Source organism: Rhinoraja longicauda, chromosome 6 (genome assembly GCF_053455715.1).
Source record: "Rhinoraja longicauda isolate Sanriku21f chromosome 6, sRhiLon1.1, whole genome shotgun sequence".
Lineage (NCBI taxonomy): Eukaryota > Metazoa > Chordata > Chondrichthyes > Rajiformes > Arhynchobatidae > Rhinoraja > Rhinoraja longicauda.
In genome coordinates, this window is record NC_135958.1 from 17,052,598 (window position 1) to 17,074,703 (window position 22,106).

The 22,106-nt window shown below is 42.2% G+C and overlaps 1 protein-coding gene across 1 annotated transcript in view; it reads left to right on the plus strand.

Annotated features, from left to right (window-relative positions):
- The first annotated feature begins 5,020 nt into the window (after positions 1-5,020).
- trim71 (tripartite motif containing 71, E3 ubiquitin protein ligase) overlaps positions 5,021-22,106 on the plus strand; it is a 34,689-nt gene continuing 17,603 nt past the window's right edge. Inside the window, exons 1-2 of the mRNA XM_078400576.1 lie at positions 5,021-6,006; positions 21,441-21,608. Coding sequence (XP_078256702.1) covers positions 5,125-6,006; positions 21,441-21,608 — 1,050 coding nt within the window. The 5' untranslated portion in view covers positions 5,021-5,124. The remainder of the gene's footprint in view (positions 6,007-21,440; positions 21,609-22,106) is intronic.

Here is a 22,106-nt window from a genome sequence, read left to right on the forward strand (position 1 = left end):
TGTAATTGTGACTATCCTCAAGTCCAACTGCAGTAATTACAGAAAGGTCACACGATATTGGCCAAAGGAAGGTTATTGCCAAGCTCCTTCTCAACCACCACAAAGTACAAGACATGATTTTTACCAGGCAATAAGTTCAAGAAGAGTGTAGAGAATAACATTGATCACTGGGAATGGCTGCCTTTGACCAACAGCTATTGCACAGAATCTTCCTCAAAACCGGCTCTCTCAAGAATGTGCTCAGGTCGTCCATCTTCTCCATTGCGCTGCACAACCTATGATCTTTGGTCAGCAGATTGGCACCACTGCCTCACCTTCCAGAAACCAGCCTTCCATCCTGTCCTTGGGTGCTATTGATGTGGAGTTTGCACATTCTCCCTGACAGCATAAAGTACCTCCAGGTGTTCTGCTTCCATCTTGATCCCAAAGATGTGGGGGTTAACAAGTTAATTGGCCGCAGTAAATTTCTCATAATGTTTGTGAGTGATAGAATCTGCAGGGGAGTTGATGGGAATGTAGCAAAAACGTAGAAATAATGTAAATGGGTGGTTGATGGTTGGCACAATCTCAGTGGACCAAAGCCCTTGTTTCTGTGTTTATCTCCATGACACTATGATTCATTAATGGGTCTGTCCCAGACCCAATCTCTGTGTAATCTGGGGTCGAACAAGACTGTCACCACACCACTCATTCTTCTTTTAATTCACTTCCAAAAAGCTTCTCACTGGGGTGAATCTACAGAGTCCTCAAGCTTCATCACCTCCACACCAGTAATTCACCACATCTTCAGTCATTAACTAACCTACGGTATGAAACAAGGCCTTCTACGCCCGCACCTCCAGACTCAGGAACAGCTTCATCCCCAGGGCCATAGCTGCTCTGAACCGGTCCTGCTGAGTCGGATGGTCACGTCGCACAGTGACCCGGCACAGACCTATTTGCACTTAATTCTGTTTTAAAACTGTTTCTAATTTTGTTTCTCTGGGTTGTCTAAATTTATGTAGATTAGCTAACTAATTTATTGCATCGTATGGAAGTCGCATTCCCAATCACGTTGTACCCCTGTACAGTGACAATAAAGATATATTGTATTGTATTGTATCTTGTTTGGCGGGTCCTGAATGAGGGCATAATATTTTCATCTGAACGATGCCCAGTAATCATATATAATTACGTCAACAACCAGGGGGTGACGGTCTACGTGACTGTGACAGTGCCACACCTCCTGTGTAGCGTGTTTTACATCAGCCACTCAAGGTATAAGAGAGAGAGAGAGAGACAGAGAAAGAGAAAGTGTGAGAAACCTACACCTCACCTCCTTCTCCCACCTTGAACCACGACAAAACTGTAGCATTCTGAAATACTACTCTGCTTGGAGCCGAGAAAGCTGGGTGTTTTAGGTGTTAAATGTTACATTGTAACAATGATCTGATAAATGTGTGTTTCCTTTGATTAAAAGCAATATAGAATATTAAACATCATATTCTGGCACCGCTGTGTCTGCTTCTTCATGTTATTGTAATAATGTATACCATCCCTTGCTCTGCCGTGGACTTGTCTGAATTGTGTTTTGCAGTAATGTCTTGATTTTTGCACAATCCTTTTTTTTTAACTATCTTGCAGAATCTATGTGCAATTTATGTATGACTTATGTTTTTGTGCGTTTTCTGAATCTTTGTGCCTGCAATGCTGCTGCATGCAAGATTTTTCATTGTACCTGTAAATCACTGCACTTGTGAATGTGACAATAAACCTGACTATTTTGACAGGGAGAATTCACAACAAGGAAGGAAGATATACTTCATGTAAACCCACTTGGAGGAAAATCGATTGGCAGTCAGGTTAGGATTCAATTGCCTGAGAGGAGGCTGACAACAGTATCTAGGATAGACACAAAATGCTGGAGTAACTCAGCGGGAACCAAATGACATTACTAGTTCCAATATTGGAACAAATTTCTACTCATCGGGCACTAGGTGTCAGACATGCAGTCTGGCAGTCTTTGGATGCTAGCCGAGAAATTCAGGACAATCTCAGCTATGGAAATTCTTTATAGCCACAACCTAATGCCTATATTCCGCCTGTAGGAAAGTTTCTTTGAACATGTTGATCAAGTCAAGGCGATGCTCAAAGGAAACCAAAGGCAATAAAATTAACTGGTTTAATAAGAGCCAGTTGTTGAAGATTTTATGCAGTTATTTTTGAAGGATTGTAGACCATCACTGAGCAGGCTCGGCCAATTCAGCATGAACAGAAGAATACTCAAGGTGAAGACCTTCTCCTGATTGAAGGTGTTCTCAGGTTAAAAAAAATCAAGTGTGGTAGTTGAAGAATAATAATTAGATTGACAAGTTCAGGTCATAAGATAACTGCCAGTTATCTGATTCCTTCTCAGTAGGGGCTTGTAGCTGTATGGTCACAGATATCACAGGAAGGTGTCTGTGATCTGTACAAAAGAATTCACAGCAAAAAGCCTGCACATATACACAAAAACAATTACTTTGACGATAATGTATACAAGATTCAATAGTAATCTCAATAACATTTTACACATAGCAACTAATCACAAACCACTCATGCTGGAGCAATACGGTTATGTGCAACATAAAGAGATTGGCAATTTGCCATCATGTCATTTTACAATGTGGCACAGAATCAAAGATTATGCCTCAGCAATCACATGAACCACAATGAGATTTCTTGCAGTGCCTTTCATGACCCCAGCAAATCCTCCAGCACATTGCACAGATAAGTCTAATCTCTGATGAGATATAGGAAACACATCGACAAAGTTAGACTTCGTAAGGTCCCACAAACTGCAATAAAGTTATTAGTGGGTAATCTCTTTCAGATATTGTGTTGAGAGATAAATGTTGATCAGCACATCATTCTCATACATTTTAAAATTGTAGTAGTTATATATGACCAATAAAACGGCAAAGAAGGTTTTAGTGTAACTTCTCACCTCAGAAGCTGACCTGCTAAAAATGCAGTATTTCCTTGATTCTATACAGGATGACCAGTAGAAACATTTCATGACCTCAGACACATTAGACAATAGACAAAGGAATATTTTTGTAGTACTCGTGTCTCTGATGTAGACCTGGCACTCTCAACTTTCTGACAAAAGAGATAAGTCGACTGACTAAGTTGAGACCGACACCAGGAACGGTGATGGGATACTGCATGATGCCTGCATTGGATTTAACTCATTCCATCTGTAAAATGTGACTGAAAATAATACAGTTCTTTAGAGGAACTCCTTATGGTATTACCAATGAAGTTTTTTTGGCAGTATAGCTATTGTGATGTGGGGAATGTGGGAGATAATTTTCATAAAAAAGAAATATGATAAGCTCCAGACCATCTGTGCTTTTTGGATTATTGGTTGAAGTTCAGATATTGTGTGGGAAATCATAGATATCATCTCTACTGCAGAAGGTGTAATTAAGTAATTTGGAGATGATGCAAAATTGCCCATTCGATTGAATGTGAAGGTTAGGTTCCGTCGGTAGAACTGGGGCAATTGGAGATTATTTGGTGGGATTATGAGAAGGGTAAATAGGACAATGCACAACAAAGGGCAGGGTACTGAGGTGCAAAGAGAGAGAGGAATGCAGAATTACAGATTTCCAAATGCGGTAAACAAGCTGCCCTCCATCAATAGCTGAGACGTTTGCTATTTAAGACACAATTCTGGTCACATTATTGCAGGAAGAGTATGCTATCACAAGGCTGTCTACAGAGGAGAAATACAGAGATGTTGCAAGGGCTGCGGTAAAAATGACTGGCGTTGAGGAAGCAGAGGGAGATTTGATTGAGATGTGTAAAAGTACAATGAATTAAAGATCTATTTCACTTTGATCTATAACTATAGCTGAACGCAATTATGTGGGAGTTGGGGAAAGAATTCCATGATTCTCAACCACCCAATTCCATCGTCCATTGCAGTTGTGTCGATGGTTGTGACAGAATACTCCCATCGATATAAAAGCAGATGGATGTTATGTCCTGTAATGCACAAACAGGAAGTGTGACTGCACTCCGTGGCAATTTCAACACCCCGGGTTGTTCTACTTTCGTGCTCAAGTCTCTGGAGTGAAATTGAAACCTTTATAATTCTTTATTCCAACGATCGTCGAACTAACCGAGTTCCGCCGATAGGGCATGCGATCTCAATACTATTTACATTGAGTGCACACATGTGTATTTTTACCATTCTAGTTGGAGATGAAAATTAGAGACGAAAAGTAGAACGCTCGTCTTTATTTATTATTTTACCGGGCAGTGTGAAGTTAAATCATCTTTGGTAAATAAGTAAATTAGTGCATGTGACAAATCATTCACTTGCAGCTGGGTTAATTCCGCCAACACGGCAACAAAGAAAGGAGATGGAGAGAGCCAGCGCGGTTGAGCATCCCTGCAGCACGTGTCCAGCACTCCGGGCCGAGCTGCAACCGCACCAATCGCCCCGTAGTGAGGGTGGAATAAACAACGCGCTGATGGAATTATGAATGGGATATATGCGCGTGCGCGCGCGTGTGTGTGTGTGTGTGTGTGTGTGTATTAAAAAAATCATGAATGAATGGATGGATGCGTTCGCACCTGACGCCAGGCTGCGCGGTGACGTAACGCGGCGGCGCCCCGCCCCACGTCGGAGAGCAGAGCAAGCGGACGAACGAACGAGAGAGATAGAGGGCGCGAGGCGGCCGGGCTGCTGCTCCAGAGAGAAAGTGCCAGAAGATGGAGCGTGCGGCGGCGGCAGCGCGAGGCCGGAGGAGACGCTGAGGCGGAGAGAGCGGGAGAGCAGAGGGAGGCGGCGGCAGGAGGAGGAGGAGGGGGCCTGAGGAAGTGGAGGCGGTGGGCTGAGGAGGAGCGGGAGGGGGGGCCCGAAGCATCGGCGGGGTTTAAGCGGGGCTTCGGGTAGACCTGACGGGGTGGGTGGGAGGGAGGGAGGGGGGGGGGAAGAGAGAGACACAGAGAGAGAGAGAGAGAAAGGGAGCCCCGCCGCCCGCCCGGGCCGGCCTGCCCGCCCACCCTCCTCACCCACCTACTCACACACACACCGAGCGACCCCACACACGGCGCCTCCCCGGGGGAATATGAGCCCCCGCCGGCCCGCCAATGTGGATTTCTCGGTCGCTTCACAGGGGAGCGGTTCTCGCTGAGGAAGCCGAGCGGCTGCCCTCCAGGCCGGCCGAGCTGGCCCAGGGCCGCTTCTACCCGCACTGCTACCAACGCTCCGAGGCCGCCATGGCCGCGCCGTTCTGCGGCCCGGAGCAGCAGCAGCAGCAGCCGCTGCCTCCAACGCGCCAGCAGGAGCAGCAGAGCCCGGGCCGGCCGGACGCGGCGCGCCAGCAGGAGCAGCAGCAGCAACAGTGCGGCCTGTGCTGCTTGCGGGTACCCGGGCCGGGCTCGCACTCCCGCTCCCGCTCCAGCCCGGCCGCCCTGCTACCTCAGGCCGACGAGCTGCGGCTGCTGCCCTGCCGCCACTCCCTATGCCAGGCCTGCCTGGAGGCTCACGGCGGCAGGAGGCGGCGAGGGGGCAACGGCCCGGTCAGCCACTCGCCTCCCGCCGCCTCTACCTCCTCCTCGTCGGCCAACTCCTGCGGCGCCGCCGAGCTGGCCTGCCCCATCTGTGAGCACCGCATGCCGTCCGCCGACAACGATGGGCTGCCCGCCGACCTACTGCTGCTCAACAACCTGCTGGACGTGGTGTCGGCGGCCGAGGACGAGCTGGACGGTGGGCAGCGGCGGGGCCGCACCAAGGGCTCGCCGTCGGGCTGCAGCTCCTGCGATGAGGGAGCGCCGGTAACCTCCCGCTGCCTGGACTGCGCCGAGTATCTGTGCGACCACTGCGTGCGGGCACACCAGCGGGTCCGCCTCACCAAGGAGCACGTTATCCACCGCTTCAGGCAGCAGCAACAGCACTACAACCAGCAACCCTTCACCAGCTTGCCGCTCGCACATGAACGGGTCAGCTACTGCCAGCAGCACGACAACGAAGTAGGTCGGGGGCAAACAGCGGGCGAGATTGCAAAGTCCGGCAACCACTGCCTTTGGGAGGGTTGGGGGGGGGGGGGGGGGGGGGAAGGGGGAAGAGGCGAGAAGCACAATATAAAAGTTGAAATGTTTTTTTAAAAATCTGTGTTTAATTTTACATGGTTCAAGCCCTGGAGATTTTTTAACACTCTCGAAGGTTTGGCCATTTCGTTCCGATCGAACATTGATTTCCCGTCTCAGTAAAATGTATGCGTATTTGTATCTCGTTTCATCAATGACGATGGATGTTGCTATCTGTGATACCAGTAATCATGATACTTCATGATTTTGGTATCGGGGGATAGCCTAATTTTACTGAAACGTTTGGGACAAACATCTATTTCTAAAAGATCCGAAAAGTAATTGCAGTAAGAATTTGACGCGTGTAACAAAAACGTTTTGCTTCAATGTGTTCAGACCGTTCCACGTACGGTGTTTAGTACTTAGAACGCCCATTCGTTCATCTTTCGTGAAAAGAAGTTGTGATGTCGCTGTTTCTTCCCCCCCCCCCACCCCCCGTTTTGACTGCAGGTTATTTTACATGCGAAACTTCCCTCAAGGATAACAATAATTGAATATTCGTATTCACCTATTTTAGATTTAATTATTTTGGTCTCGTACATCAATCCAATGCACTTTGACGGTATTTTTGTCGTTCTTTTGATATATCCATTAGTGCGATAATTACAATAATATTGCCTGATTATTTGTTTTAATGACGGTTTTCATCGATTATAAGTTTTGCCATTTGCCCCATCTGTTTCTACGTTGGAGTTTGGTAAAATTCCAATATATTTTATTTCGTATAAAACTAGCATCAGCGATCCTTTGACAATTAACACAAATTGAAGTTGCAGGATATATACGTTGGTTTGCTCGTATCGAAAAGGAGAACACTTTTTATGGCTTGAACCATCGAATTTATAGCTTTGATATATTGAATTTGTATTTTCTAATTTTATTTGGTGAGTTTCTAACCCTTACAACGATTAAAGACGTCAACCATCTTTCGATGGTGTCAGTTCGGTAAATGAGTCTTGGGGTTGCCACCTTAAAACAATTGTTCTGTAAAACGTGGTATCGGAGCAACACAGTTGTGTAATGTAACAGGCCATGTTTCTGATCACGCGTTAGTGATGTACCGTCTCCATTCATGTCCTTGGTAGTATGGATGGCACAACATATCAATAACGCATCGATTATTCTTGGCATATTGAGTAGGCAGAAAATAATTTAAAATTCACCAGGGTACTGAATTAAATGTCTTTTTTTTGTATATTTGGCGTGTGTGCGCGCACACGTGCCCTCCTTCCTTTCCAATCCAGGGTTGCTCAGCCTTTTTTTTTTTCGTGAAGAAAATGGTGCCTACTGTTGGGCGGGCTGAGTCAGAGCGTGCGATTTACTCTAAAGCGATTAGGTCCATTCATGTTTCGCATGCTGCAAGTGAAAGGTCTTTGTCCCACTACGCTGATCATTCTCGTAACAGCGTGAAGGCAATACCGTTCACTAGTAACCCTCGTTAAAGGAGAGCGTTATGTCACTTCGTTAATATCGAGCTGTTTACAAATGGATCTTTTCCATCCAAAATGGAGAAAAATAATGAATTCTGCAACTGTAGAACAAGCTATCCGAACGGGGTTTCACTATTGAATTTTTCTGTTAAGGAAGTGAAAATGTTGATCGCGGTGGTTAAGAATAGTAATCTTTTCTGTGGCAGTTAAATGAAAAAAAACACACTTTCCATTTGTTATACAAACTCATTTTGAGGGTGCTTTTTCATACGTCCATGGAGTCCAAGCATAGGGTTACTGTTAAGAATCAAAAATCTGCAGCCGGATGGGTTTCAGATATAATAGCATGTACTGTTTTTAATATGTATGAATATTTTAAACATTGCTTTACAATTTTGACTGCATGTTTATGTTAATGGATTGGACCAATACATTAATTTTATGTGACTTTTTAAAATATAGATTCCGGGTCTAATATGCATAGGTGAAACAGAACTGTGGGTTATTTCATTGTTAGAACAATATGTTTTTCTGGATCTTATTGTTAATATTACTACATTTTCTTTGGGAGAGTGTAGCAATCTTTCCTTGTGGTGAGATTTTATAGCAGTGCTGACAACAAGTGTAGTCCTGGCGAGTGTTGATATTGGATGTGATAGAACCTGAACCATAATTGATTAACTGGTATTGGTGAGTCCTTCAGTGATTTTTGCAAATGTTTGGGATTTGTTAAACTTTAGGGGGGGGGGGCTACACATGGGTAACTAGAAATGGTATCAACTTGAAAGGGAACTTAACATTGTACAATGTTGCATAGATTAGTGAGAAGCAATAAGATTTCTTGTGTTACACAAGTTTTGTACAATTTCCAATGAATTTCTGACATTGGTCCCATTAGGAAATTAATTATTGCAAAAAATGTAGCACAATTCATTGCATGAATTTATTACTAATCATTATTAGACTTAACAGTTAATATTTGGGCATTTTAATTTGGAGTCCATGGAATTAAAATGAGTATTCTCGACTAGATGAGTGTTGTAGATGGCACTTGCATTCAAATATAGATTTTGCTCGGCGTCATTTCTCCCATCAAGTTATTGCACTGTTTTTGAATAAGCTCACCAGTTGTTTTGATGTGCTTTTCTTCTGTGGCAAATGTAAACTATTCATTTGCTTTCTACAGTTGTAAATGTCCTTTTATAACTTAAATTCTCTTCACATTGGGGTAGCTCTTCAGTGGCTATACTCCTAGATGTTGCTAGTGCTCACATGACAGATTTTTCAGCACAAAGAACCCACTCTCTGGCATCTGTGTTTCTCTTGGGGACTGTTGCATTAATGGAGGTTCAGCCTTATGGGTGACATATAAAACTATCTTTGCAGATGGAAATCTAAAATCCCATGCCAGCCTTGAACAGGAGACTTTGGCTAATATTGTATGGGCATTTTATGTTAAATATTATTCAAGAAAAATGTCTCGTGTCTTTACAGCAGTAACTAAAACTTAAGTGGTGCTTTATCTGTGGATATTTTTCAGATGTCCTGAGGCTATAAGAGAATATAGGTGAATATAATTTGTTATGCTCTCAATTTGTTGAACAACTGGTAATTGCCCACTTTTTTGTTTCCAACCCACTCAATTTTTGGCTTTTATCGATTTGCTCTATAGACAAATGGCCCACAATAATCGGGCTTCCAATAAATTAGTCTTTGCCTCCTTTGCAAAAGAAAAATGTAAAAAAAATTACAATATTTCAAATCACTTTAAAGGAAATTATCTAATTGGCTTTGCATATGTTTATCCAAACTGCATATACTTGTAAAAGTTCCATATGCATTTCTGGTAATTGCCCAAATGGTCGATTTCTCCCAAAGTCAGTTGTGCACTTCCCCTCATTCACCTATATTTTTGTAATATTTTAAAATTACTTGTGGGAAGCAGTTTTGTTCTGTTTTGAGTCATGAAGCAAAATCTTGACTTTCACAACATCAAGCTTTATTCTAGTTTGATATTCATGATGATCCAAAATTAAAAATAGTATAAGTTGGCGCTGGTTTGAGAATCCAGTGCAGAATGGGGTTGGGAGACAGAAAGCAATTGGCTCGGCCTTCAAATTTCTTTTCAAATGATTTCGTCGGCCTTTCTCTGGTGCCTCATCATTCCAAAATCTCTCAGCAGGCCTCCTTCATGGAAGATCAGGACAACTGTGAAAGTTGTGTGGTAGGGTAGCTGGCATCTCAACCCTGTGGTCAAAAGGGAAACAAGGTTGCATTATGTTGGTACGGTGTTGTACTGCATATGATGATTTTGATAAGCTGGTTCAGCACAAAGTTGCAAATGAGGATAATTGAGTTTGAATTTTTTTTGTAAGATTTTGATGCAAAGAGAAAGTCTTTTGAATCGTGTAGAATTTTTATCTGATCAGAGTTTTTCAAAGAAACTGCATGGTGAATATTTTTCTGGGTAGTTATTTTTGGCATTGGAGTTAGTTATAGATAGAGACACAAGAAACCGCAGGTTCTGTCTAGTGATGTAACGCGGAAACGGGCCCTTCAACCCACCGAACACTTCACACATTTCATGTTCTCCCACTTTCCGGTCCACTCTTTTCACGAGTGGCAACTTTTGAAGGCTAAATAATCTACAGGACCACATGCCTTTGGGATGTGGGAGGAAAACTGGGCACCCAGACGAAACCCGTGCGGTCGCAGGGTGAATGCGCTAACTCCACACAGACGGTACTGAAGGTTAGGAACAAATCCAGGCTCCGCCTGCTGTGCCGCTGGCATCGGAATCTTGAGGTAAACACAAACTGCTGAAGGAACTCAGCGGGTCAGGCAATATCTGTGGAGGAAATGGACAGACATTGTTTCAGGTCGGGACTCTTCTTCAGATTGATGGTTATGGATGGTGATTTCCTAATGTTTTTTAAAATTCTCACCAGAATCAAGTTGATTAATTGAAGTTCAATGAGCAGAACAACCCTGGTGTGAATTTGCCATATTCTCTATTTTGTGAGGCTTGAGTACTAAAGTATGACAGTAGAAAGTTTTACAGATTGTTAGCTATGGACATTTCTGAGCTCGCCAAAAGTTCTGCATGTATGCATTTAGATACAAATAAAAGTAGCTACATGAAGAAAATACTGAGTTCTAATGGCATCACTTAGCTGATCATATACATTGATAAAAGTTACATGTTAAAACAAGTGGTAGGCTAATGAGTTAAATGGAAATAAAATGCTAAAGACATACCATACAAAGATTGGTATAGATTTATGGGATGTTTCATTATTTTACTACGAGCTGGAAATAAGTGGAATTTATCTGCGGATTGTGTTTCCTCGTCTGCCCATTGCTCAAGACTGGCTCAGCTCTGTTCCCTTTGAATGAAGTACTGGTTACATAATTGGGAAGTCAATAAAAGCTTCCTATTATTTTTGAGACTTCATAAATGCAACTGTACATGGTGCTAATTTTGGTTTTTAAGTATTTTTAAAACTATGACTTCCTAGCTCCATGTGACCTTTTTCCACAAAATGTTGCACGGCTGTGTAGCTTTATTGATTGTGCAGATTGCAGACCCCATGGTGGTGAACTAAATTTAATGTAATAATGGGGGCATTTTCTTGATCTATATAGGTTTACTCCTTTGAATTCGTTTAGGATGTTTTCTGTTTCATAATTTTCTGGGTGTAACCAGGAGACACTTTAATGATGAACAGCACAACAGTTGGGCCTACTGCATTTCCTATTTGCTGCTGCTTTCCATGTGTGGAAGGCATATTGCTAACTGGTAATAATTTGAAGTAACTTGGTAGTTGCAGTAGGTTGTTCAAAGGCAAGAACTACCCATTTGTGGGGAATGGAATGAAATTATTTTCAATCCAAAAAAAATTCCCACCATTGCTACCCAGTTTCAATTTTCATTATAACTCAGTGGTGTGTTTGATCAAGCTAATTTTCAAAGCTGTTTCTCAGCGGATAAATGAAAATAGTGAGATTGAGGATTATAGAGTAAGAAGTTGTATTCTGCATTTGACATTTAAAGGTTCCCTAAGATAAATTCTGTTGGACTTTTGAGACAGAGCACTTTCTTTACTTGTGAAACTTAGCTACTCATGTGACACACACCCTGAAGTGATTAACAAAAAGGAACTGCGGGTGCTGCTTTATACCAAAGATGGACAACAAATACTGGAGTAACTCAATGGGTCAGGTAGAACTGTGGAGAAAATGGATAACTGACTGTTCGGATCTTTAGACCCTTCCAAAGACTGATGGGGGGGGGGGGGGGGGGGGGGGTAAGGAACTGCAAGCAAGAAAATATCACTAGTCCAGCAACAGATGACCTCTGGCAGGATGGCCAATTGTTGGCAAGGGACAATGTGATCCCAAGAGGCATACATGGATGTGAACCATGGAACTGATTAACCAACTTTTAGTCACCCATTCCTTCTCTCCTGAGATGCTGCCTGACGTGCTGAGTTACTCCAGCATTTTATGAATAAATACCTTCGATTTGTACCAGCATCTGCAGTTATCTTCTTATACTACTTAAGATTGTGGAACTCTCCACATAGAAACCTAAAAAATAGGCGCAGGAGTAGACCATTCGGCCCTTTGAGCCAGCACCGCTATTCAATATGATCAAGGCTGATCATCTAAAATCAGTACCCTGTTCCTGCTTTTATCCCCATGTCTCTTGATTCCTTTAGCCCTAAGAACTATTTCTAGCACTTTTGAAAACTTTCAGTGAATTGGCCTCCACTGCCTTCTGTGGCAGAGAATTCCACAGATTCACAACTCTGGGTGAAGTTTTTCCTCATCTCAGTCCTAAATGGCCTAACCCTTATTCTTAAACTGTGACCCCTGATTCTGGACTCCCCCAACATCGGGATTTTTTTTCCTGCATCTAGCCTGTCCAATTCTTTAAGAATTTTATTCTTCCATAAGATCCCCTCTCTTCCTTATCTTGAATATTTGAATCGGCCATTGAGAATCAACATTAAAATGTTCATTCCTAAAGTGAAAATTTATCTGCAAATAGTTGGCTTGTCTTCCAATATAATTGGTGTTTGCTTGGATAGTTGACTATATCATTGTGTAAGAAGACATTTATTAAAGGAGATTGGTGGAGATTTTAAGTAAAGGACTATGCTGGTTTGATGTCTGAACTCTTCACTATCAATTTAATATAGTTTATGAACTATTTGCAATAAAGGGCTACTACATACAGTGCAAAATAGTTGACTTGTCTTCCCATATAATTGGAGTTTGCTAGGATAGATGACAATATCATTGTGTAAAAAGACATTTATTAAACTGCTAGCTTGATGGAGATTTTAAGTAAAGAACTGCTGGTTTGATGTCTGAACTCTTCACTATCAATTTAATACAGTTTATGAACTGTCATTCAATAAAGGGCTACTACATACAGTGCCCTCCATAATGTTTGGGACAAAGACCCATTATTTATTTATTTGCCTCTGTACTCCACAATTTGAGATTTGTAATAGAAAAAATTACCCTGCCCCCCATTTCAGGGCACCATAATGTTTGGGACACAGCAATGTCATGTAAATTAAAGTAGTCATGTTTAGTATTTTGTTGCATAGCCTTTGCATGCAATGACGGCTTGAAGTCCAATTCATGGACATCACAGTTGCTGGGTGTCTTCTCTGGCGATGCTCTGCCAGGCCTATATTGCAGCCATCTTTAGGTTATGCTTGTTTTGGGGTCTGGTCCCCTTCAGTTTTCTCTTCAGCATATAAAAGGCATGCTCAATTGGGTTCAGATCGGGTGATTGACTTGGCCACTTAAGAAATGGCCATTTTTTAGCTTTGAAAAACTCCTTTGTTACTTTAGCAGTATGTTTGGGATCATTTTCTTGCTGTTGAATGAACTGCCGGCCAATGAGTTTTGAGGCATTTGTTTGAACTTCAGAAACACATCAGAATTCATTATGCTACTACCATCAGCAGTTGTATCATCAATGAAGGCCTTCATAACAAGAGGAGTTGAGTATAGGAGCAAAGAGGTCCTGCAGTTGTACAGGGCCCTAGTGAGACCGCACCTGGTGTACTGTGTGCAGTTCTGGTCCCCAAATTTGAGGAAGGATATTCTTGCTATTGAGGGCGTGCAGCGTGGGTTTACTAGGTTAATTCCCGGAATGGCAGGACTATCATATGTTGAAAGACTGGAGCGACTAGGCTTTTATACACTGGAATTTAGACGGATGAGAGGAGATCTTATCGAAACGTATAAGATTATTAAGGGGTTGGACACGTTAGAGGCAGGAAACATGTTCCCAATGTTGGGGGAGTCCAGAACAGGGGGCCATAGTTTAAGAATAAGGGGTAGGCCATTTAGAACTGAGATGAGGAAAAACTTTTTCAGTCAGAGTTGTGAATCTGTGGAATTCTCTGCCTCAGAAGGCAGTGGAGGCCAATTCTCTGAATGCATTCAAGAGAGAGCTAGATAGAGCTCTTAAGGATAGCGGAGTCAGGGGGTATGGGGAGAAGGCAGGAACGGGGTACTGATTGAGAATGATCAGCCATGATCACATTGAATGGCGGTGTTGGCTTGAAGGGCCGAATGGCTTCCTCCTGCACTTATTGTCTATTGAAGCTTGGTGAGCCAGTACCTTCAGCAGCCATACATGCCCAGGCCATAACACCCCCACCACCGTGTTTCACAGATCAGGTGGTATGCTTTAGATCTTGGGCAGTTCCTTCTCTCCATACTTTGTTCTTGTCATCACTCGGATATAAGTTAATCTTCATCTCATCTGTCCACAAGACTGTTTTCCAGAACTATGGTTGCTCTTTTAAGTACTTTTTGGCAAACTGTAACGTGGCCATCCTATTTTTGCAACTAACCAGTGGTTTGCATCTTGCAGTGTAACCTCTGTATTTCTGTTCAAGAAGTCTTCTGTGGGCAGTGGTCATTAACAAATCCACACCTGACTCCCGAAGAGTGTTTCTAATCTGTTGGACAGGTGTTTGGGGATTTTTCTTTATTTTTCGAGAGAATTCTTCTGTCATCAGCTGTGGAGGTCTTCTTTGGCCTTCCAGACCCTTTGTGATTCATAAGCTCACCAGTGCTCTCTTTCCTCTTAATGATGTTCCAAACAGTTGATTTTGGTAAGCCTATGGTTTGACTGATGTCTCTAACAGTTTATTCTTGATTCTCAGTCTCATAATGGCTTTTTTGACTTTCATTGGCACAACTTTGGTCCTCGTGTTGATAAACAGCAATAAAAGTTTCCAAAGGTGATGGAAAGACTGGAGGAAAGGCTAGGTGCTGAGAGCTCTCTTATACCTGAATTAAGGAGGCAATTAAACACACCTGAGCAATTACAAACGCCGGTGAAGCCAAGTGTCCCAACATTATGGTGCCCTGAAATAGGGGGACCATGTCTAAATACAGCTGTAATTTCTACATGGTGCAACCAAAATGTATAAAAATGGGCTTTAATAAAATCTGTCAATGTGCATTTTAACCATGTGAGATTTTCTTTCTATTACAAATCTAAAATTGTGAAGTACAGAGGCAAATAAATAAATGATGGGTCTTTGTCCCAAACATGGAGGGCACAGTAAGTGTAGTAAATTAATTGCATTAGGAAAACTAATTGATCTATACTTTATTGGAGAAGTTGATACCCAATTATTGTTAATATGCTGCTATCACAATCATTTATTTAAGGCGAGTAAGGGAGCAGTTTCTATTCTGGTCCCTCAATCTATCATCTGAAACATGGTATTTGTTTTATCCTTAATCCTTAAACAAGTTGTCAATTTTCACATTGAAGCTTTAAAGATATTTTTTCCTCTTTGTCATTGTTTCTATTCTGTGGTGTTTATTTTGATATAGTAATAAAGCCTAGCATTGTTGGTAATGGAGTTACTAACATGAAGCACAGAGGTATTTAGAATGAGTTGAATATGACCCATCTTGTTTTCTAAATCTGTAATTATATGAATAATGAGAAAGTAACAATTAAAATAGCAGCTGGTGTTAATGCATTATATGGCTTGGTTAATAATGCATGATGCTTTTTTGTCAAGTGTGACCTTGTGTTCCTGGGGATTTGACCTTGCATGCCTTGCTTTGAATTCTATGCTTCGGGTATTACTGTAGGCATCCTAGGTGGGAAAAGGAGAAAAAATAGATTTTCTGTAAATGGTTGTGCGACGGGCTTATTTACTTAGAAATGCAGATGTAATCTCATTTCATTTTACAATTCCTTAAATTGCTGTTAAGGTGCCACAATTGCTTCAATATTGCTGAGTTATGCAAATGAAAAGTAAGCTTTCAGCAATTTGATGAGGGTAGAATCTCTTGGCTATCTTTTTTAATGTCGATAGCTTTGCCAATTGTATTTGAGGAGGGTCCTAAATTGGCAAAACTAGCTGCTTCAGATTATGGAGTGAATTCAAATGTAACGATCAACCTGCTGAAGTGAAGGGCATACTATAATATACCGTATGTCAGGATCAGAACTTTAGGATACGGACAAATGGGCTTGGTACATTTTGAATGTTTAGAGGCATATTGTCCTGAAAATATATATTTTTAATGTGCATGGCATTATGATTAAAGTACATTTGGATAACGTAGATCATTAAAAAGGTTTAGGACAAGATAGGACAAGGGCGGCACGGTAGCGCAGCGATAGAGTTGCTGCTTTACAGCGAATGCAGCGCCGGAGACTCAGGTTCGATCCTGACTACGGGTGCTGCACTGTAAGGAGTTTGTACGTTCTCCCCGTGACCTGCGTGGGTTTTCTCCGAGATCTTCGGTTTCCTCCCACACTCCAAAGACGTACAGGTATGTAGGTTAATTGGCTGGGTAAATGTAAAATTGTCCCTAGTGGGTGTAGGATAGTGTTAATGTACGGGGATCGCTGGGCGGCACGGACTTGGTGGGCCGAAAAGGCCTGTTTCCGGCTGTATATATATGATATGATAAGATGCAGAAAACGTTATTAAGAATGGAAAGTGGAAGATTATTTATATTTGAGCTATTGGGTTTAAAAATGGCAATGGTGTTCAGGTTTTCAGCGGGTTGGACTGAAGTAAGGTTGAAAGACTGGAGTGACTAGGCTTGTATACACTGGAATTTAGAAAGATGAGAGTGGATCTTATCGAAACATAAACATAGCACAAAAAGTAAGGAAATTTGTGTTTGGTAGATTATTTCTTTGTTGTAACAATGCTTATTGGCAATAAATCTTATACCGTTGGAAAGCCTGTTTATTTCCCTTTTAAATGGTGCCACATTTGTAAGGAACATGCATTTGTGGGATGAGCAGCAGAGCTGAGTATATGGGTTGCGCCCATGAAAGATTTGCCAAATCTTCTCTGCCAATGCCAAACAGCTTATTCTGCCATTGACTCTTGTTCGGTGTTGTTTGGTGGATTGGATGATTGAAGTCTGAAGAAACAAGACATATTGGCAATTTAACAATTTATTCATTTAATAAACAGGAGCCACAGTAGCGTGTGGAAGAACCATACACAGCCATAACAGCCTGGCACCTCCTCCTCATGCTGGTCACCAGCCTGGTCACACACTGTTGTGGGATGGCATCCCATTCTTGTCAGCACCTGGGGGTACCAGAAGCTCAAAACAAGAGTCAATAGCAACAGCAGAATAAGCCATTTTGATATGTAGTTGGCCTGCTCACGTCAAAGCAGTAGCTAAAGCACAGCTATAATGGCATCAAATCCACTACTTTTTTGATGTTCCAATATGAGGCAATGGAAGCTATTTACAGGATCCTCAAGTAGTTTTGCCTTGCCTTTGGAGCTGCAGTCTCTTGTGACTAGAAAGGGTAATTTAACAAAGAGTGGAACGGTTTGCAGAGAGATTGAGTTGAGATGGTTATCAGCATCTTTGTTACGACTGCTGTTTTGGAAAGAATTTTATTATTTTTTGGAAAACCTGTTTGTACCCAATTGTTTGCATCAACTCCTCTTGGTCTAAAGAAATTATTGGATGACGTAATGTGAAATTGAAATGAATCACTAACTAATACCATTCTGGCATGTTGTGATTGCCAATTACCAATTGCCAGTATGGCAGGCATAATTTTGATACTGGAAACCAAATATTATATATTTCCAGGAAACTTCCACATGTACATTAATTTTTCAGAATACAAATGAAGTTTTGCATTTTGTTCCCATTTAATATCTGTGGAAATGTTCAACTTGTTATGAACCACTCTTATGTGAAGAGTTTGAGTGTGCAAATTATTTGGAAAACACCTTTTGTGGTTGCAGAAATACTACTTACTGGCGCATAGCCAACTTGCTGTGAAGTGCTACTTGTAAACCTTATCTTTGTCAATGGGTTTATTGCATAGTACTCCCTGTTGACTGATGTGGTTTTGAAAGGTATACATTAAAAGTTTACACCTGGAAAGTTGCCAGTAGGCTGGCAGACGTCAAAGTGACTAATTGTTTACTGTGGCTAGTGTATTACGTCAGCAACCATATTAAAATCTTATGGGTTCTTGTTCGATCCTGGGTTTTCAAAGATCTTGCCTCGTGTAAGTGCCTATCATAGAAACATAGAAAGTAGGTGCAGGAGTAAACCGTTCGGCCCTTCGAGCCACCACCGCCATTCAATATGATCATGGTTGATCATCCAAAATCCCCGTTCCTGCTTTCCCCCATATCCCTGATTCTGTTAGCCCTAAGTGCTAAATCTAACTCTCCCTTGAAAACATCCAGTGAATTGGCCTCCACTGCCTTCTGTGGCAGAGAATTCCACAGATTCACAATTCCCCGGGTGAAAAGGTTTTTCCTCATCTCAGTCATAAATAACCTACCCCTTATTCTTAAATTGATCCCTGGTTCTGGACTCTCCCAACATGGGGAACATTTTTCCTGCATCTAGCCTGTCCAATCTCTTAAGAATTTTATGATTCTATAAGATCCCCTCTCATCCTTCTAAACTCCAGTGAATACAAGCCCAGTCGACCCATTCTTTCATCTTATGTCAGTCCCGCCATCCCGGAATTAACCTGGTAAACTCCCTCAATAGCAAGAATGTCCTTCCTTAAATTAGGAGACCAAATCTGCACACAATACTCCAGGTGCAGTCTCACCAGGGCCCTGTACAACTGCAATAGGACCTCCTTGCTCCTAAACTCAAATCCTCTCAAAATGAAGGCCAACGTTCCATTATTTTGCTTCGCTGCATGCTTACTTTCAGTGACTGATGTACAAGCATACCCAGGTCTCGTTGCACCTCCCCTTTTCCTAATCTGACACCATTCGATAATAATCTGCCTTCCTGTTCTTGCCACCAAAGTGGATAACCTCACATTTATCCACATTATACGGCATCTGCCCACTCACCCAACCTATCCAAGTCACCAGCCTCATAGCATCCTCCTCACAGCTCACACTGCCATCCAGCTTTGTGTCATCTGCAAACTTGCAGATCTTGCATTTAATTTCCTCGTCTAAATTGTTAATATATATATTGTAAATAACTGGGGTCCTAGCACTGAGCCTTGCAACACCCCACTAGTCACTGCCTGCCATTCTGAAAAGGACCTGTTAATTCCTACTCTTTGCTTCCTGTCTGCCAACCAGTTCTCTATACATGTCAATACCCAATCGAGTGTGCTTAAAAACATCAGTTATGTAAAACATCGAGTGTGCATTTCTTCACCAACTATGAAATTGTACAAAATGTTGGATAAAGCATCGGGTCTGCTCTGCCATTTAATCGTGGCTGATCTACCTCTCCCTCCTAAGCCCGATGAATATCAGGGAACTTTATCCAACATGTTTTTAAAAATAGAATTGTGGAAGAACTTTCACTAGGATAAGTATTTTGAAACTTTCCACTGGGGAAATATGGACATTTTCAATTCCCTTTTTAAAAACCAACACCTTCCCAAAGTAAATGAAAATCAAACAAAAGTTGGAAATCTGAAAGAAAAGAATAAAACGATGAAAAATCTCAGGTCAGGTTGCATCTGTGGAAAGAGAAATTTGTTTGTCCACCCACTAATCTCCTTCATCTTCTCTGCTGTCAAGACTTGCATGTTGTCTTTTTCAAACCTGAGATGTTAACTATTTCTTCATAGATGGTACCTGACCTTGAGTTTTTCCGACATTTCTGCTTTATTTACCAGTTTTTTTGTTTTGCTGCCTTCCCCTCCTCTCCCATGTTCACTCCATTTGCCTTCAGAACACTTTCCTGTCCCACCACCTGGATGTTATAGCAGGCAATGTTCCGAGCACTGAAAGGCACTCTGTAGAACAGAACTCTACCAACAAAATCCCAGCAGCAGATCGTTCAAATTTGGCTAGAACAATGGATGTACCTGGAGAACGACGGACACCAGATCTGTGGTTTACACTTCCCGAATAGGTGATTAGTACAAAAACACAACACTTAAACCTTCCTCCAATGTGATAAGTTATTTCATATCCATTCTCACTCTATCTCATTTCTTGATTGGAGGAATTTTACTTACCACTCCAGTGCACTGATCATAGAAACATGGAAAGTAGGCCGGTTTCCATGCTGTATTCCTGACCAGGGACTTTGTGGACTGGTGCCAGCGGATCCGCCTCCGGATCAACGCAGGGAAAACCAGGGAGATGGTGGTGGATTTCCGCAGGCGCAGCCACGTCCCCCCCCCGACACCGGTGAACATCCAGGGAATGGACATCGGGAGAGTGGACTCTTATAAGTACCTGGGTGTTTACCTTAATAATAAACTTGACTGGACCGAAAATATCAATGCACTATACAAAAAGGGCCAGAGCAGACTTTACCTGCTGAGGAGACTCGGGTCCTTTGGAGTGCAGGGGGCACTCCTAAGGACCTTCTACAAGACTGGTGGCATCAGCCATTTTCTATGGAGTGGTCTGCTGGAGCAGCAGCATATCAGCAGCGGAGGGGAAGAGACTTGACAAGCTGATCAGGAAGGCCAGCTCTGTCCTGGGTTGCCCCCTTGACTCAGTACAGGCGGTGGGAGAGAGGAGGATGATGGCAAAGATAACATCGCTACTGGACAACGACTCCCACCCCATGCAGAACACTGTCACTGCACTGAGTAGTTCCTTCAGTGACAGACTCCTTCACCCCAAGTGTGTGATGGAGAGATATCGGAGGTCCTTCCTTCCTGCTGCTGTGAGACTGTAAAACCATACTGTGTTGAAAAGGTACATTAGATTGATTCCTGGGATGGCGTACTTGTCCAGTGAGTATAATGGGCTTATAACCTCGGAGGTTTAGAAGAATCAGAAGTGATCTAATTAAGTGTTGACGAATCATCATTAGCCTGAAATGTTCTGTTTTTCTCACATGTGCTGTCAGATCTGCTAATTATTTCAAGCATTTTCTATTTGTTTAAAATTCTGGAGGCTTGACAGTGGGGGACCACCAAATTGCCATTTAAGGCTGAGATATGTGTTCCTTTTGAATGTTGTGAATCTTTGGAATTCTCTTCCTCGGAAAGCGCAAGTGCTAGGTCAGTGAGTACCGTCAAGGCTGAGATGGTTTCCTTGAATTCCTTACATTTTTGGGGGGGTCAGGAAGGAATGTGGAGTTCAAACGAATGGCGAGATCAGCCACAATCTTATTGCCTGTTGGAGCAGTCTTGTGGGAAGCATATTCTGCCAATATTCAGTTACAATTCCTGTGGTTTTTTGGATGATAGACCATTGTTGCCATTTAAAATCTTTTTATTGTTAAATTGCTACATGTTTAAGCGTAATGAAGGGGAACCTTTGCAGGGCAGTTTTGCCAATAATTTTCATGCTTGATTTAATGAGCAAAATTAAGCATTTCTCTAGATGGAATGGCCTAATTTGAAATGATGATCAACACTTTCTTCTATTTCAGGTGATGCGTCTGTATTGTGATACCTGTGCTGTGCCGATTTGTCGAGAATGCACAATGAGCCGTCATGTAGGACACAGTTTTGTCTACCTCCAGGATGCTGTACAGGACTCCAAAGAAATAACCTTACAGTTATTAGCAGATGCACAGCAAGGCCGGCAGGCCATTCAGGTTTGCAAAAATGAACTTAAAACTTTCCTAATTCTGTTGGCTGAATTTGTTCTAATGCCCTCTTTTCTCAACTCTTCCCCCCCCCCACCCCCATTCCTTGCTCCTTGCCCACCTCTCTCCATAATATCTCAATGCCCACTCATACTAGGACTAGGTTTGTGCAGGCTAGTGATTCAACCTCTTGAGGTTTTTTTGTAATGAATGCATCCACATAACAAAATTATGTCCAAAACTGCTTATTCATATGGGGCCTTTAAAAGTAGCATAATGGGCACCTTTTTTGATTTTAGTATCTACCATATAAATGTTCAAGTTTTCTCTCTGCAGACTATTAGGGGGATGCTTCAGGCAAGAGTACTTAATGTTGTTCCCTCCCTTCTTGATTGTGCCATGTTTATTTAGGACTACTGCTTCAACATTACACCCACTTTAGTATTTGGCAAATAATTTGAGAATTCCAAATCATTACTTATTTTTAGGAAAGGGAATAAATCTGGT